The sequence below is a fragment of the Neoarius graeffei genome, chromosome 17 (assembly GCF_027579695.1).
Source record: "Neoarius graeffei isolate fNeoGra1 chromosome 17, fNeoGra1.pri, whole genome shotgun sequence".
NCBI classification, from domain to species: Eukaryota; Metazoa; Chordata; class Actinopteri; order Siluriformes; family Ariidae; genus Neoarius; species Neoarius graeffei.
Genome location: NC_083585.1, coordinates 43,392,935 through 43,412,084, shown reverse-complemented (window position 1 = coordinate 43,412,084; position 19,150 = coordinate 43,392,935). Strand labels below are relative to the sequence as shown.

The window sequence follows — 19,150 nt, the reverse complement described above, 5'->3', positions numbered from 1 at the left end:
CTATAATAAATTCTTGGGGGGAGAGAAAAAAAAACAAAAAACCCACATGTTCAAAATACTGTTTATTATTTTTTGGGGGTTTTGTTTTCGAGTTGAGTTTTTATTTCATCCTCGGTTGGTTCAGTAACACGCTCCGTCATTTTGTTTTTCTCTACTCATGGTACATGAGCTGATGTCCTAGTAGCATGCTGTGTCCGAAATCACTCACTCATTCACTACTCACTATCTAGGGAATTCTATATGGAGGACTATATAGTGAGCTCATTGGTAAAATGGAAAAAAGAAAAGAAAAACAAACAAAACAAACACCACTTTCAGACACTACTCTGCCACGCCGTTATTTATGTCATTACTGTTGCACAATTAAAACGTGCCAGATCAGTCGGCTGGTGGATTTTCAAAATAATAAATACATATTATACTGAGCACATTTCTCACATTAATAATACCAAGTACTTTATAATACACGCATGTATTTATTATTTTGAAAACCCACCAGCTGACTGACCTGGCACGTTTTAATTGTGCGACAGTAATGACATAAATAACGGCGTGGCAGAGTAGTGTCCGAAAGTGGTGTTTGTTTTGTTTGTTTTTCTTTTCTCCATTTTACCAATGAGCTCACTATATAGTCCTCTATATAGAATTCCCTAGATAGTGAGCAGCACCAAGTTTCTGGGTGTACACATCTCTGAAGACCTGTCCTGGAGCAACAACACTGCATCACTGGCCAAAAAAGCCCAACAGCGTCTGTACTTCCTCCACAAACTGAGGAGAGCAAGAGTCCCGGCCCCAATCATGCACACATTCTACAGAGGCACCATCGAGAACATCCTGACCAGCTACATCACCGTGTGGTACGGCGCCTGCACCGTGTCCTGCTGCAAGACTCTGCAGCACATCGTGAGAGCAGCTGAGAGGATCATTGGTGTCCCTCTCCCTTCTCTTATGGAAATCTATAATTCCCACCTCACCCACAAAGCCATCAGGATTGCAGGTGACCCCACCCACCCATCTCACAGCCTCTTCAGCCTGCTGCCGTCGGGGAGGAGACTGCAGAGTCTCCGGGCCAAAACCAGCAGGCTCAAGGACAGTTTCTTTCACCAGGGGGTCAGGAGGCTCAACTCCCTCCCTGTTCTGCCCCCCCCCGCCACAGATTCTGCCCGCACACCCCCCTGCCCCCCCCTTCAGCATCTGACATCATGTCACCCTCACAGTCCCCCCCCCCCCCAACACACACTCAACATTCATTCGCACACTGAACTCAGGGACTGCACATTTCACTTTACCTCGCTCATTTGCACTATTCCGCACTACCTCACCTTAACAGCTATTAGTTTATTGTTTATACTGCTTATTTCATGTTTACCTATTTTATGTCCTTTTGCTCCAATTTATACGCGCGTGTGTGTGTGTGTGTGTGTGTGTGTGTATATATATATATATATATATATATACACACACACACCTGAGAGTGTTTAGTCTATGTCTATTTCTTATCTAGTGTATTTATACTGCTTATATTGTTTATTTCAGTTATTCTATTTTTATTTATTGCATTGCCTGTTTGCACCGTGGGTCAGAGAGGACTGAAATTTCATCTGTGCTGTATGTCGAGCATGTATAGCATATTTGACAAAAAAGCTGACTTGATTAAAAAAAAAAAAAAAGTATATATATATATATATATATATAAATAAAAATACATACAATAAATATATAAAATATAAAAATACTTTGTGTCTGCTGCATCTTTCAGTTCTTTTAAAATCAAGGCTGAATATTTTTCTTCTTACATTTATACATATTCTCTCGTTGCTGCATGGGGTGCTCCTCTCTGTCGTTTGCCATTTTTCTTTCAGTGCGACCGCAATGCATATTGCTTGGTTAGTGACCATCGGTTGTACACTACTTTTCACGGTGCATTGTGGGACACTACGAGTCCACTTTATAGGGTGTAATAATTCTCACTATACATTCGGACAGCACTACAAAAGGGCAAATTCACTATATAGTCAGTGATTTCAGACACAGCAGTAGAGTAGCCAATCAGAGCATGCAACTGCTCATATCCAGTGAATGTGGATAGAATAACTGTATACTTATTTGATATAATCAAACCTGCTGGATTTGAGAAGAACCTCATCTTCCTCTTCATCATAAAGATCACCGTCAGGAAGCTGTCTGTGCTGAGAAGCCAGGAAGTTGAACATGTCGAAGGTAGATTTCCTATGAGGTTAGATGCAGTAGCAGATGACAAAAAGAAAGATCAATTGATCAGTTTTGAGATGCCAGCTATCATGCATGGGCCAAGCATGCAGATTTAGTCATTTCTCCCATGCAGCCTCTATTAAAAAGGTTGAAGAGTTAAACTCTAGACTGCTGCAAATGCAGCAAGAAAGGGTCATCCAACAGGTGAACTCACCGTAGGTAGATCTCCGAGCGAGCACAGCCGCTGGGGTTAATGGGCAAGTCATCCTCCTGGCTAGGCTGCTTATAGAATTGGAAAGTGTGACCATGGCAGCTCTTGGCCCCCTGAAGCTGTTCCACCAGGTAAACCACAGCATCATGGAGCAAACCCATCATACGAGCTCCAGTCATCCCGGTTAAGGAAAGCTGTCTAAGCTTAGCAACAGCACGAGCCTCCTGCACCCCATCAATCACAGCCCTCCAGGCCACTGCATGCGTTTAGGGGGAAATAAGACAAGATGGAGATAGGAAGAGTGTTTTTTTTAAAAGATTTTTTTTTGGCTTTTTTCACCTTTATTGGATAGGACAGTGTTAGAGACAGGAAATGAGTGGGAGAGAGAGAGACAGGGAGGGATCGGGAAATGACCTCGGGTCGGAATCGAACCCGGGTCCCCGGATTTATGGTATGGCGCCTTATCCACGACGCCCCCAGGAAGAGTGTTTTTAATTCGAATCAATGTTGAAAATATGAACCATATGGTGTGATGGGGGATTTCATCCTTTGCATAAACCTCCTTTTCCACTAGACAGACTATATTTTTGCGTAGTCACTGATAACATGAACAAGATGCTTAGCATTATGCAAATCTGAGACAAAGACTTTATTTCTCTGTTGATGTTGACCGTTGCCGTGTGTTGCTCCGTGCACTCAGATCAGCCACCCTCGCACCCTGAACATCATACAATGACTCATCAGATTACGTGGAGGAGGAGGATGCATTTCCTCCTCTTGATATTTCCACAGAGTCATTTAACAATCTGCTTTGACTTTATTATTATTATTATTATTATTATTATTATTCGTGAAATGTGTCCAAGATGACCATTAGGTCATGTCATCTACTCATTTGCATGACAAAGTATACAAGGAGTAAGTCATATAGCATAGCATGTTATTGGATGCTAATCCATGGGAAGCCATGCCCTAAAGGTTAGAGAGGCAGCTTTGGGACCAAAAGGTCACCGATTTGAACCCCTGGACCAGCAGGAATGGCTAAAGTACCCTTGAGCAAGGCACCTAACCCCCAACTGCTCCCCAGGCTGCTCTGGAGACACTGTACGTCGCTTGGGATAAGAGCATTGGCTAAATGCCTGTAATGGAATGTAATACAGAAGTTTTTTTTTTTTTACTAGTTTGAGTACAAGTAAATGAGTATAATATACCCGATACCAGTACAGGTATGATTACAGCTCTAGGTTAAATTTCTATGATGGAATAGAGAAATGTCTGATAGTCTGGACCAGCTACATTTAGTCTTTGAGCCATTTGATAAAATTGCACACACAAGGTCATGTATGCCGAGAGACTTTGGACTGGTAACACTGATTCTCTTCATTACATTACACTCCAGGCATTTAGCCGACGATCTTATCCAGAACAACTTACAACATACCCAGAGCAGCCTGGGGAGCAGTTAGGGTTTAGGTGCCTTGCTCAAGGGTACTTCAGCCATACCTACTGATTCAAGGGAATTGAACCGGCAACCTTTTGGTCCCGAATCTGCTTCTCTAACCATTAGGCCATAACTTCCCCTTATTTTTAAATCTCAGAAAATTAATAATAATAATAATAATAATAAAAAGTCTCACATGAAATGTCACCATATCATCCCTAAAAACAACAGTGTTTACACTAACTTGGCACCTTGTAAGAACATACGTGTTCAATGTCAAGATGCCTCATACAGTCCCCTCTGAAAGTACTGGAATGGCAAGGCCAATTCTATCTTTTTTTTTTTTTTTAAAGCTGTACACCAAAGACATTTGAGTTCAAAAGATGTATACGAGGTGATGGATTCTATTTTCAGCTTTCTGATATTAAAGCACCTCTACCTGTTACACAGCTTAGAACATAGCACCTTTTGTTTGAACCTACCAATCTTTCAAGTGACCAAAAATATTAGAACACATGACTGACAGGTGTTTCTTGTTGCCCAGGTGTGCCCTGTTAGATCAATGATTTAAACAATTAATAGTGCTGAATGTCTCCTTAGGGCTTGGGCCCTGGATTTCACCTGTGAAGACTGCATTTGTTGTTTGAAAAAACAAACAAACAAACAAACAAACAAACAAACAAACAAACAAACAAACAAACAAACAAACCCCCATGAAGACCAGAGAGCTGTCTATAGAAGCTAAGCAAGTCACTCTGAAGCTGAGAAAAGAGGAAAAATCCATCAGAGCCATTGCATAAACATTGGACATAGCCAGTAGAGCAATTTGGAATATCCTGAAAAGAAAAATCACTAGTGTACTAACAACCAAACATCAAATAGGTCTTCACCTCCTGAAGAGGAGACCACCCAAAATACAAAGCAACTGAAAGCAGCTGTGGTACAAACTGAGGGAAGGAGAAGTCACTGACTGACCACATGTTCCAATACTTTTGCTCACCTAAATTATGTGGTCTGCCACCAAAGGTGCCATGTTAAGTTGTTTCACACATCTAGCTGTAAATATCAGGAAATGAAAGCTGAAATTCTGATCCATCATTTCCATCTTAAAAACGCAAATGTTTTCAATGTACAGCAGAAACAAAAAGTACTGGCCTTGCTGCCTGTTCCAATACTTTTGGAGGGAGCTGTGCATGATTTAAAAAAAAAAAAAGATAAGTCAACATGCTTAAAATTTGTCAGAATTAAAGGTCACTGAGGGCCACATTTTACCTTCAACGCTGTCTGCCTCCACACTAAAACCGTCATCGCTAGTGATCTCAAAGCGTAGGTGTGGCTGATCTCCCCTGGGTGGGCGCTTTTCTTCACTTTGTGGAGAAGGCATGTCATCCTCTGAACCCGACAGCATCCCTGATGACAAAATCCAGGCCAGAAAAAAAATAAAAAAAATAAAAGGAAGGATTCAGTGTGTATTAATATGCAGATATAAGGAATTACTTCTGATGTTGTATAGAATTATATGTTTGACAAACTACAAATTTCACCTTGTTTGTTTTTACAATACACAAGACATAGATACACTTGCAACTAATGAGTTATGCATCAATTTAATATTAGCCAACTACAGTGGTGCTTGAAAGTTTGTAAACCCTTTAGAGTTTTTGATATTTCTGCATAAATAGGACCTAAAACATCATCAGAATTTCACACAAGTCCTAAAAGTAGATAAAGAGAACCCAGTTAAACAAATGAGACAAAAATATTATACTTGGTCATTTATTTACTGAGGAAAATGATCCAATATTACATATCTGTGAGTGGCAAAAGTATGTGAACCTCTAGGATTAGCAGTTAATTTGAAGGTGAAATTAGAGTCAGGTGTTCTCAATCAATGGGATGACAATCAGGTGTGAGTGGGCACCCTGTTTTATTTAAAGAACAGGGATCTATCAAAGTCTGATCTTCACAACACATGTTTGTGGAAGTGTATCATGGCATGAACAAAGGAGATTTCTGAGGACCTCAGAAAAAGCGTTGTTGATGCTCATCAGACTGGAAAAGGTTACAAAACCATCTCTAAAGAGTTTGGACTCCACCAATCCACAGTCAGACAGACTGTGTAGAAATGGAGGAAATTCAAGACCATTGTTACCCTCCCCAGGAGTGGTCAACCAACAAAGATCACTCCAAGAGCAAGGCATGTATTAGTCGGCAAGGTCACAAAGGACCCCAGGGTAACTTCTAAGCAACTGAAGGCCTCTCTCACATTGGCTAATGTTAATGTTCATAAGTCCACCATCAGGAGAACACTGAACAACAATGGCGTGCATGGCAGGGTTGCAAGGAGAAAGCCACTGCTCTCCGAAATTCTAAAGGAAAATGTCAGGACATCTGTCCATGAACTGAATCTCAAGAGAAGGTGGGTCATGCAGCAAGACAATGTCCCTAAGCACACAAGTCGTTCTACCAAAGAATGGTTAAAGAAGAATAAAGTGAATGTTTTGGAATGGCCAAGTCAAAGTCCTGACCTTAATCCAAAGGAAATGTTGTGGAAAGACCTGAAGCGAGCAGTTCATGTGAGGAAACCCACCAACATCCCAGAGTTGAAGCTGTTCTGTCTGGAGGAATGGGCTAAAATTCCTCCAAGCCGGTGTGCAGGACTGATCAACAGTTACCGGAAACGTTTAGTTGCAGTTATTGCTGCACAAGGGGGTCACACCAAATACTGAAAGCAAAGGTTCACATACTTTTGCCACTCACAGATATGTAATATTGGATCATTTTCCTCGATAAATAAATGACCAAGTATAATATTTTTGTCTCGTTTGTTTAACCGGGTTCTCTTTATTTACTTTTAGGACTTGTGTGAAAATCTGATGATGTTTTAGGTCATATTTATGCAGAAATATAGAAAATTCAAAAGGGTTCACAAACTTTCAAGCACCACTGTACAGATATTCAATGTCCAATGTGAAAAATGCAAATGTGTATACACAGTTAAAACATGTGACAATGTTTTTTGGGGAAAACCAAGACTATTACTGGACAAGATACTAGTTTCATTTCAAAGACTTACTCCTACATGAAATCTGTTAGTGCTTGCTAGCTGATGAGTGAAATGTAGATAGCTACTATTATTAGAGACAAAAGTTTGACAGATTGCTGGCTCACATATTTGGCATACAGAGTAGGGCTGGGAATCGATCCGGATTTCCTGAATCGATTCGATTTCGATTCATTAGGTCACGATCCGATTCGATCCACGATTCGATCCGATTCGATATCGATTCATGTACATATTGCTGTATTGTCACTTTAAAACTTTTAAATAAAAACTGACCCTATTGACAAACAGCTCCATGTCTGTTTGTGCTTGTATCTGTGTATGTGTAAGAGGGACACACAGAGAGACAAGAGTTCAAGTTTGAAAGAAAGCTTATTTATTTTGGAATGAAACATATCCAGGTTTTACTTGAAGTCTAAATCAAAATTATGACATTTGGTGGCCCTCTTTTAGTTAAATAACATACCCAGGTCTGGGTTTCTGACCACAAAAAAAATAGCTCATCAGTCAAGAAATTATGTTTGACTGATAAGTCTCAGAGTGTAACAAACTATGACATTTGGTGGCCCTCTTCTAGTTAAATAACATACCCAGGTCTGGGTTTCTGAACACAAAAAAAAAAAAAATAGCTCATCAGTCAAGAAATTACTGTCTCGCTTAGATGTTTTCGGCTGGGCAAGACGTAGCGTGGCTCTAACCTCTTTACTAGTAGCCTAAACCCAGCATTTTCGACTACGCTGTAGGGGCGGAGGTCTTTACAAATAAAGATCCCGACTCCCTCTGTAAGGCTCATAGCACGCTTAGACTGTGGGGGAAATTTCACACCAAATGCATTTTCAAGTGCCGCCTGCTTCGCGTCAGGTTTAGCACTAGCTGTCTCGGGGTGGTGCCTGGATAAATGGTTTCTTTAGATTGGTGGTATTGCCCAGATATTTTACTTCTATTTGGCACAACTTGCAAACTGCATTCGTTTTGTCCAGTTCGTCTCTGTCCTCATACCGTTTGAAGCCGAAGTGTTTCCACACATCCGACTTCATCCCCGGCGGTGTTTTTAACCGGGCAGCTTTGTCCATCTTCTTGCTTTCTTTATAAGTTTCGTTTTACCGGCACCCGCTTTTATAGTGCTCCTTGCGCGTTGGAGAAAATAGTCCCTTGCGCGTTCGAGAAAATAGTGTTATAGGCACCTGGAAGAAATCGATTCACATGTTGCTGGATCGATATCGTGTTTTTTTCGCGTGAATCGATATCGAATCGTGGATCGATTTTTTGACCACAGCTCTAATACAGAGGTGTCGCCAGATTACCGACCATTCTATGCAAAGCACTGATGTATACCTGAGTATTTGTTCCAGTCAGACAGTGAACAGCACCATGTGGTGTCCAAGGACTGTGGTTTACTGCTGTCACTACCTCGGGACACGGAGAAACGATCCCAGAGCCCAGGCCTTAAAAAGAGGGGAAATAAAAAAAAAAATCAAATCAATCTCAAAACCAAAAACAAATTTCAAAGTTCATTCAATATCAAACACACAGCATAAGCACAATGAACTCAAATGATCCAATTTTACCTAAGTTTCAACTTCTCCAAGACGTTATTCATAACACAAAATTAGAAAATGACTGCTTACCTTGCACTTTCAGAATCACTACTTTGTTCCTCAGTGATTTTGTCCAGGTCAAGGATTCCTTTAACAGTTGGAGTTTTAATGCGAACTCCCCCACACCTACCACAGAGTGGAGACAAAACCTAAGTGATAAATAGATCACTGAAAAATACAATATATAAGGAAAGAAAACAAATGTGATTGCTAAATCATGGCACAAAAAATAATTATGAGCTGCTTTGAGTCACCAAGACAATCCCACCAGGACAGTAATTTACAGTGAGTGTTGTGTCCGGGATGATGGGCTGGAATTGATAGGAAACACCAGATCAGGTGTCAAACGTTCTCATGCTCAAAATTTAGGCACGAAACAAAATCGGACCACAGAGTGGCAGACAAGAGCCAGCATTCAACCAAGGAACAGAAAGTGAGTTAGCATGTGAGGGAGGATATAAAAGGAAGCCAACATTCTGTTCAGGAACAATACTAATGAGAAGAGACCGCAAGCATTCGATGTGAAAGTCACTCCTGTATATTAACTTCCATGCTGTTTTACCAAATGAGTTGAGACTGGAAGAATTTTTTTTTAAAAACGAGTGCAAGTCACGCTTAGGGTTGGGCACCAAAATCTGGTGCGAATATGGCACCAGTTCCTATATGATCTGCATCTACTGGACTGAATTACAATGCAAATTTGGTTTTATATTGGACATTCGCGAGTCGATTCCCTTTCTCAAGGGGGGGGGGGGAACCCCCCCAAAAAAAACCCCCAAAAAGGAACAATTTTTTTTTTTTTTACATTCTGGAGTGGAAAGAGAACCAAGTACAATTGAATACATTTTTACATTTTCTCCTGTTAAAGCCTGCTGAAGCTAAACTTTCAGAAACACAGGTCACCAGCACTTAATAGTAATGGTGAAAAGTGCAAGACATGGGCAACTGTGTCAGATTTGACCAAGATTATAGTCGTCTACTTTGCAAGACAGCTAATGTATTGTGGTGTTAGGATACAGTACGCATTCAGGACAGTGGGATGCAAGAATCAAGTGCAATATTACACAAAAAAGTCTTACAGAAGTAGTACAGTAATAAAATTAATTATATATGTTGTTACACAGCTGTACGAAGATATGAAGATCATCTTTGAGTGGTGAACATAGTCACGAGTGAGAGAAGTGAACGAGTGAAAATATTTTCAACATGAGAAGATAAACTTCATACATCTTTGTGCCACCGTGTAATGTTCCTTAAATGATATGGACACATCCACAAAAAAACCAAACCAAAAAAAAAAAAAAAAACTACAAGTTAATCAAAAGAATTTTAATTTTGAACTAACTTTGACATTTTGACAACATGCATCTAGTCAGCGGAAAAACACGGAGTGAGGTCACTGGAGTGAAATGCGTCACTCAGATCCATGATGTATTTTGTTTGAAAAGTGCAAGTTTTTTAAAACGAGAAGATAAACTTCACATTTTCAGGCCAATGTGCGCTTTTTTTTTTAAAATTATATAGGAGACACATTCACAAACAAAAAGTACCCAAATTTATCAAAACAATTCATCGGTCTCCTCACGAGTAACATATAGAAATTGAGGTCATGGTTTTGGTTCTCCATGTCCCGGGTGTAGCTCGTATGAAAAATACAAGTGGTGCATTTCCCACTAAAGCACTTGTACCCATATTATATAATAATATAATAAAGTGAGATTATCACATTATGATGATTGTAGTAGTGGGGCATAAGATTCACTTGAAGTGCAATATCAGGGCTGGACAGTGTGACTTACATGTCGCACACGCTACGAAAATATCTGTCTGTACGATGCATCAATTTAGCACAGTAGCACCAGTGTGATATAGTTCTGCTTGTGTGTGAGGTGAATTGGTGGTACATCACCATTATATATGGTAATCGTCGTCCATCACGCAATTAAAAATCATGTCTGTGTCTGCATAGACACCAAAATCCCACAATTCCCAGCGAACAATCCCCGTTTCCTCAGCGAGGTGAGCTACCTAGCAGTGTTGGGCAGTAGCTTTGCTCTAAGTAACAGCAGTACTAGTTTAACTAGTAGTTTCAGTAGTATGGTGGTAATGTCGCAGTTTTCTGAATCAAAGTGCTTTTTGATAGCGAAGCTCTTGTATTGATCAAGCAGCACGGCAGCACAAGCTACAGTTCCCCATGTGTTTCTGAAGCTCAAGCAGAGCAGATCTTTCTGCTGAGGTCTAAATTAAACTAAAAGGCCCAAGTATTTTTATTTAAGTGTGTTCGTGCAGACCGGGCCTGTCGAAGGCCAAGGTGACGTGTAATCACAGGAGCACTTCTGTACACAGGACTGTGAAATAGAAATGACAAAATCCGAGGAAACAATTTTAGCAGGGGGTCTGGGGGGTGCATCCCCCCAGAAGCTGAACAGATTTTGTGTATATTGATAGATTTGAAGCATCTCCTGAAAGCAAATATTTTCTCAACCATGCCATTTAATTTGAACTGTTATTATTATGTTGAAATAATACAATATGAACTGATTCACCTTTTAACTGATAAGGGTTCACTTGAAGAATGGAAATATATCAATAACATACCTCATATTGTAAATTCACTTATATTCTTGTGTCGATTCGTATCAATTCATTGGGTACCATAATGTCTTTTCCAGGGGGGAAATTCTAGACTGACTATTAAATAATAGTCACTAATGTTCTTGTTTTTGAACTGATTCAATACCAAAATGTCTTTCTTGTTCATGTTAGACAGATTCTAGTCAAAAACTATATACAACTATTTACAAGTCAATATTTATATTTATTTCCTTTTCTTTGTTAGCAGTTTCTTCAGCTTAGAAAGCCTACTCTTTTCTTTCTGACTTTCTATATGGCTTTTCCTTGCTCTTTTGGTCTCTCTTTCATTACGTATTCATGATAACAATAAAAATCATGAACAATAACAAGTTAAAACTACATAAATAATAAATGTGAACAAGATGGTCTACCTGGTAATCTATAGTTCGACAGCTTCAATTTCACCAATTCCGCATGTTTTTTTCCTTTAACATGGTCAACTAAACGTGTTCTTCCACCAGAACCGTACTTCACATCCTGATGGCACAAGATGCGGTAAGCTTTCCCCGGTTCTTTTATCTTCCGTATGTGCTCATGGAGATATTCACTACCGGCTTTAAACTCCAGCCATCGCCAATTCCATGGATTTTTGATGCCATTTTCCTTGTCAATGTTTTTGACATCGTCGGTCTCACCATCCTCCCTCTGAACGATGTCCCTCTGTGACGCGGACATACCGCGAAATTCTCCTTTTCAAAACCGTTGATATCGAAAGCGTGTTTAAAGAGCACAATGGTAAAACGAAAAGAACACAAGGTTCGCGCCGTGGTTTGTAAGCATGGCACAAATGCTGTAAACTGGCCTGTCATTGTCGCAAAAGAAAAAAAGATACCAAAAAAATTACGATGTCGTTACAGAAAGAATTTGCGGTAGGCTCTTTCCCAGACTCGCCGGCTCGGTGACACTTGCTGTACGAGACTACTAGCGGTCGGTAGACAACAACCCCTACCCCCCAATTTTTTATTGCAAAATTAGATGATTTACTAAAATTATATTTTTGGCGGCCAAATTCGCGGAATTCCGCGGATTTTTCACAGCCCTGTGTACAACAGGGACACCACGTGGGGTGATGTAAACAGAGCAAACCATGCAGTGACTATGCAAAACAGACACAAACTATCGACACCTGCATTTTATGTGGAGCACACATTTTTAGTTGTTTGCAATGAGGGCAACGATCACAGGTTATTGTTTAATAAAGTACTAAACTTTTTTTTTTTTTTACCTGCGTATCTGTCTGACAGCTATGTTGATCACTAAGATAGCACTGACTTAGCATAAAGTTGGCATAGTTAAAAAAAAAAATCAAAGCAGCATCTGACGTACTAAGCTACTTCTGCCATGTTGGTGTCGCTTGCTACATTTCTTCTTCAGTGTAGCGAAGCTTCATTTTATGTATAGTTACTGGTAGCTTAGCTACCTACGCTTTCCAAGGAGCTTGCCCATCACTGTTCGCTCGCTAGGTGACGAATAAATGAAGCGGTATTTAAGTGCTAAACCAAAACCCTCGATGGAGTCCACGAGAAAGAAACTCAAGAACAACCACTGCCAAGTGAAAATAAGGGCAAAACGAAGGGGGAAATTTCTTGATCACGTGGATTTTGGGTGCCCTGTATACAACATTCATGTCCTTTGCCAGTCACATACCTTTTAAAGTGATGAACTGCACGACATGTGGTGGTTTTTAGAGATGGTAACAGACATTTTATACTTTTGCTACAAAACTATCAAGCGCACTGTAGCACCAGAACTACATGCGTGCAAAAACCCCCCAAAATAAAAAAAAATAGTGCAGCCTTGTTATATATTACATCACTATACGAGTACAACAGTAATTTTTTTTAATGGCATATTAATTACTGAATATTAAAGGAACAGTCCACCGTACTTCCATAATGAAATATGCTCTTATCTGAATTGAGACGAGCTGCTCCATACCTCTCCGAGCTTTGCGCGACCTCTCAGTCAGTCAGACGCGCTGTCACTCCTGTTAGCAATGTAGCTAGGCTCAGTATGGCCAATGGTATTTTTTGGGGCTGTAGTTAGATGCGACCAAACTCTTCCGCGTTTTTCCTGTTTACATAGGTTTATATGACCAGTGATATGAAACAAATTCAGTTACACAAATTGAAACGTAGCGATTTTCTATGCTATGGAAAGTCCGCACTATAATGACAGGCGTACTAACACCTTCTGCGCGCTTCGGCAGCGCATTGATATCTGAGCTATCAATGCGCTGCCGAAGCGCGCAGAAGGTGTTAGTACGCCTGTCATTATAGTGCGGACTTTCCATAGCATAGAAAATCACTACGTTTCAATTTGTGTAACTGAACTTGTTTCATGTCACTGGTCATATAAACCTATGTAAACAGGAAAAACGCGGAAGAGTTTGGTCGCATCTAACTACAGCCCCAAAAAATACCATTGGCCATACTGAGCTTAGCTACATTGCTAACAGGAGTGACAGCGCGTCTGACTGCGTCTGACTGACTGGGAGGTCGCGCAAAGCTCGAAGAGGTACGGAGCAGCTCGTCTCAATTCAGATAAGAGCATATTTCATTATGGAATTATGGTGGACTGTTCCTTTAAAAGATATACTTTTTTTTTTTAAATGATTGATTATACATATTTCATTACCACCACATAAAACCCAGGGCTGGTCTTGGCAACTACAGCCAGATTATTTTGAAATCAAGTGGTTTTATTGCTCACTTTTTTAAATGCAAATAAATTGAAAGGAAACTCAACAAATATTTTATTATTTCCATAATATGATATTCCATTCTTTCTAATAAAAGACAACTCGATTTAATAAAATATCAAAAGGCACAGGCAGAGTTTTAAGAATATCGTTTGTGTGCCGCTATCTTGGGTGCAGTCAGGATATTATCTTCAACTTAGTTCTGTGTTATTCACAGGAATATACTGTGAATGAGAAGGATAGAGCGGCTAGAGATAATGAGATGAGATACTGTGAATGAACAACACTGCCTAAGAAGTGAATCAAAGACAGATTACAAGCTAGATGTATTTATCGATGCTAGGTGTATGCACTAAACACAGAAAATAGCAACTGACTGTAGTAACGTCCCAGAACACGTCATAGAATTCATGGATGACATTCTGGGGAGAAAAAAAAAAAAGATCATCTTTCTTACCTGGCAGCAACGGAGTTTAATTTACGTTGCTCTTCTGGGCCACTAGAGTGCTCTGGCTCTAAAAAGTCCGACTTTGATTTTTTGGTGGCAATGCGATCAGAAAGCGAGGATACCCTCTTCATTCGAACCTGCTTCGGTCGAGAAGATACTGAGCTTGTGGGAGATGGTGGAGAATTTGTGGAATCTGGTTCAAAAAGGAGGCCTGGCGGTAGAACTATGGAAGTTGGTGACTGAGCTCTTCCACCAGCAGTGGTGTTACACGGTGAAGAAGGACTCAGAATTCTACTAGCCTTTCGACTGGGGTCATAATAACTGGCCATAGCTTGGTTAATAATAGCTTGAGCACTCTCGGCATGGTTGTCTGCTGGTTTGCCAGATGTCCCGGGTAAAGGTGTTGACTTGGTTTTTCGAGGTGTTGAGAGCTCCTTCTTTTTCCGTGACTTCTTTATTCCAGGTATAGAGCCATCAGCGGATTCGTTTGAATTTTGGTTTGTTGTCTGGGCTTCCAGTGGTGCTGCTGTTCCTTTGCTATTAGTAGTGAGGAGCTGTGTGATGGTATTAGAGCTCTGAATCACAGGTGTCACCATTCTGGGGACTTGGGCTGTGACGGCTGCTCCAGCAACGGCAGGCAAGTTGCCCGCAGCTGCTAGAGTAGCAGAGAGAGCATTGCTTTGGAGAAGGCTGGCAATCTGCGTAACGCAGTTGTAGGAAGGTGAGGTGGGACTGGGCAGCTGGAAAGTGTTGCTTTCAGGATTTTTGACAAAAATTTGGCCGAGACGATTAACAAGTAAAACATGAGGGGTTGGATCCACATTTGGTCCACCCACCTCCTTCACAGTGAGAATTGCATGACCTGGTAATGCTTGAGTCATCGTCTGTTGAGGCTCCAATGTTGATCTTGGAGTTGAAAAGTTGATGGAAATTGTACGTCCTGGGGTGGCTTCCCTTTGCATAGGCATAGAACTATAGCCATTCACAACAACAGGGCATGGGGATGGCTGGATAATGGAGGACACTGGACGGCACTGAGCAGATGCTTGCGAGTTTATAGACGGGACTATGCTGACTGTTGCTGAGCCCATAGGTTGTGTGTAATTGGTGTACACAGGAGACGGCACTGCCCTAAGGGATACATTAGTGCCAGACTGTACATGAAGCCCTGAATCAGGCGGAGTAGGCAAATCAGCAGATATCACTCCCCTTAGGGCTGACTGTTGGCTTACATCTGAAGGCGATAGTAGTTTGTTACGAAAACTCTCCATTGGTGGGAGGATTGTCTTGTTTTCCAAAGTGTGGACAGGGTGTAATGTAATATTTGAAGATGATGAATTAGCAAATGACATGAAAGCAGGCTGCAAACATGAAGCAGATTGAACTGCAGAAATGCTGGTTTCTGTAGATGTTGGTTGGGGTGGGACTTGATTTTGGCTTCCGTTTGCAGGGTTTGTGAAGGACGCGTCTGTTGAATTCTCTGACAAACTATTTGGGCAAATCATAGAACCATCAACTGATGAAACAAAGTGACCACTGTTATGATCCAAGTAGATTTTGGACTCCGTGGATTCTTGCATGTCCATTTGAGGATCTTCCTTAACTGGAACCAACTCCGTAAAACAAGTGCTAGGTGAGGGAGGATCACATCTGTCCAGCATTATAGGTAACCCCAGATCTGTAGGTAAACTGTATCCTTGAATGTCTTCACTGAAAGTGGAAAATGCTGCATCAGTTTCCTTTGGCACAACAAAATCTGTTGACGTTTCCTGAGGGGGCACCACAGGACTTGACTGAAATGTCTGACCAATAAAGTCATTGCTCTGATATGTATCTGGGAAGCCTGATTTGGTGTAACCCCTGGTCTCTTGTGGAATCTCAGAGTGTGTTGGGCTACTTGAACTTTGATCAGCGGTACTAACTAAGGATAGAGAGCCAAACGGTTTGGCTGGTGGTTGGAGCGGACTGCTATGACTTGGAGGTTCCACACACAGTCCATTACTATTCCACTGTTTATGATGCTGACCATCAAGAGTCTGAGATGGTTTCTGAACCTGACTTGGGTTCTTCAGATTTTGGGTATTACTGCTTGTTACACTTGCATCGCTCTCAGCTCCATCATCTACACCATCTAGTTGTGAAATTGATTTTATAGAGACAGAAGGGGGTGTCTTTGAGGCTTCTCTTGGGACTTTACAAGTTACTATAGTACGTGAAAAGTCAAAATAGTTTCCCATATCATCATCAGAGGAACTATTACCCCAATCTTCTGTAGCATGAGGTAATCTTTGGGCAGATTGGGTATGTGGACCCCAAAATTCATCCTGATCCTCTTCGCCTTCAACAACAATCTGTTCACTACAGTTCATAGCCACTCCCTCATTTAGTACTGTTGCTTCAATTTCAAGCTCGGTTTTCAGTTCCGATACCATAGATAAGTCCGAGTCCAACTGAAATGGGGTATAGGGGAATTCCTTATCCGCAACTAGGTGACTACCCCTCTGTGGATCCACTGTGTCTCCTAAAGGTGAGGTTCCGTTTTCTGCAAGCAGTTCTTGAGGTGATGCCATGAAATTGTGTGGCAGTTCTGCAGAGTCCAACTGATTCAGGTCAAAAGGCAACCTTGGTCTTGAAAGGTGGGTAGGTGAAGAGAGGGATGGGTTCGAGGGAGGGGTGCTGCCAGTGCCACCATGCCACATGGGCTCTGGAAACAGTCCTGAGGTAGAATGGGGTGCCAAAATTCCGGCACCCCGGGAAGAGGAAGCGCTTCGACTGACAGGGCGGGCTGACGAGGAGGTCAACAAGTTTTCAGTAGCACCAAGCGGGAAAATCGGGGAGGTATGCTGGGTGGTTTTAGAGTGATGAGAACCCCCAGGTCGCAGATTAATTGAGCTAGGTGAAGAGCCCAAGGAGGGGCAAGAGTTGTGTCCACGAATGCCAGAATTCTGTGGTGTGTGTCGCCGGAGTCTTCGGGTGTCATCAAGATCACTAATAGTCAAAATGTGGTGGGACTTGGAAGGCGCAGCTCCTGAAAATAAAAACAACTTGCTTATTTTATTATTTTTTTTTTTTAGGCACCCAAGCAGGGTGTCAACTGGGAACGAATGCCTGTAGCATGACTAACCATAGCACATCGATACGACAAATTATGATAACCCCAAATTAACCAGTAATTTCCAGCTAAATATAAACTAACCCAAGTTACCTGGAGATGGTAGCGGTCTCGATAGTCCTCCAGCTGGTCTTCTGTTCAGTGGGTAGGCTGAATTTTTGGGTCGAGTACCAGAGTCTGGCTTGGCAAAGGAAGATACTAAACATGGATTTGCTGGTGTCGCATCTCCCTTTGTAGTTTCAGATTCTAATAAAGAAATATATATATATGAGAATAAATATAAAAGTTACATCAATACATCATAGAAACCTGTACTCGTGTATTTTATTAAACCAGACCTGATTGTGGACATGGACTGTGGGCAATTGTGCGATTTTCTCCTTGGTCAGCCAGTTCTTCTACTGGCTTCTCCTGAACTGGTGGTCGTACCTCTGTGACCCGGCATGTGTACTTGCAGCGGCGACGTGGGTTTCGTGTGCTCCAGTACCACCGAGAACATCTGATAAAGTATCACACACACACACACACACACACACACACACACAGACACACAGAACTAAATCTACATATTCAGCAAATTGCAGAGACTCATCATGCATTAACTACCAATTTCAGTGCTGATATTTAACATTTAGAAGGATACTTTAGGCAGACATTTTCTAAGGATTTGGACAATAGCAAAGGGTTCAACTCCGGAAGGATTAAAGTTCCAAACCACTGCAACACTAACAATTAAAAAGAGCGCTCTGAGAATACAATATCCCCCCCCGCTGGCAACGATGCCATAACTCTGGTAAAATGCAACTGAATTGAACAAAATTGCAACATGCGTATTACCGACATATAACAAAGAATTCGGTCAAGTTTTGTGAAATTCCTCCAAAAATTGTGAGAGGAGTTGATTTCAGAAAGCGAGTACCCTTCCTGGGACGGACAGACAGACATCGCCATGACATAATCCCCTTCGGGCCTTTCGGCCAGTGGGAGATAAAAATTGCGAGGGAAGTTGATTTCAGAAAGCAAGCACACCTTGATGAAATTGCCAAAAGTACAAGTTTGTTAATAATCATGGGCATAACTCTGGTAAAATTTGCCTAAATTAAACTAAATTTCAATATGCGTATAACTGTCATATACCAAAGCCTTTTGCCAAGTTTGGTGAAATTCCTCCACAAACTGTGAGAGGAGTTGATTTCAGAAGAACATACACCCTCATGAAATTGTCAAAGTTATTTAATTAAGGGTCAAAACTCTGGTAACATTTCCACAAATGAAATTAAATTGCAATATACGCATTACTGTCATATAACAAGGCCTTTTACCAAGCTTCGAGAAATTCATTCAAAAATTGTGAGAGGAGTTGATGTCAGAAGGCAAGCACACCTTTATGAAACTGCGAAAGTACAAAGTTGTTAATCAAGGGCCACAACTGTGGTAAAATGCGACCGAATTTAACAAAATTACAATCTGCGTACTACCGACATAACAATGCCTTTCGCCAAGTTTGGTGAAATTCTTCCAACAATTGTGAGAGGAGTTGATTTCAGAAGGAAAACACACTCATGAAATTGTCAAAGTATAATTTTGTTAATCAAGGGCTGTAACTCTGGCAAAACGTAACTGAATTTAACAAAATTACAATGTGTGTATTATCGACATATAACAAAGAATCCTGCCAAGTTTCGTGAAATTCCTCCAAAAATTGAGAGAGGAGTTGATTTCAGAAGGTG

The 19,150-nt window shown here is 41.0% G+C and overlaps 1 protein-coding gene across 1 annotated transcript in view; it reads right to left on the bottom strand.

Annotated features, from left to right (window-relative positions):
- The window catches only part of kmt2bb (lysine (K)-specific methyltransferase 2Bb), a 99,043-nt gene that overhangs the window by 8,865 nt on the left and 71,028 nt on the right, over window positions 1-19,150 (bottom strand). The window contains exons 27-34 of the mRNA XM_060944266.1: window positions 17,759-17,919; window positions 17,514-17,666; window positions 14,318-17,336; window positions 8,556-8,651; window positions 8,263-8,372; window positions 5,136-5,273; window positions 2,426-2,678; window positions 2,122-2,229 (exon numbers count right to left, since the gene is read on the bottom strand). Coding sequence (XP_060800249.1) covers window positions 2,122-2,229; window positions 2,426-2,678; window positions 5,136-5,273; window positions 8,263-8,372; window positions 8,556-8,651; window positions 14,318-17,336; window positions 17,514-17,666; window positions 17,759-17,919 — 4,038 coding nt within the window. The remainder of the gene's footprint in view (window positions 1-2,121; window positions 2,230-2,425; window positions 2,679-5,135; window positions 5,274-8,262; window positions 8,373-8,555; window positions 8,652-14,317; window positions 17,337-17,513; window positions 17,667-17,758; window positions 17,920-19,150) is intronic.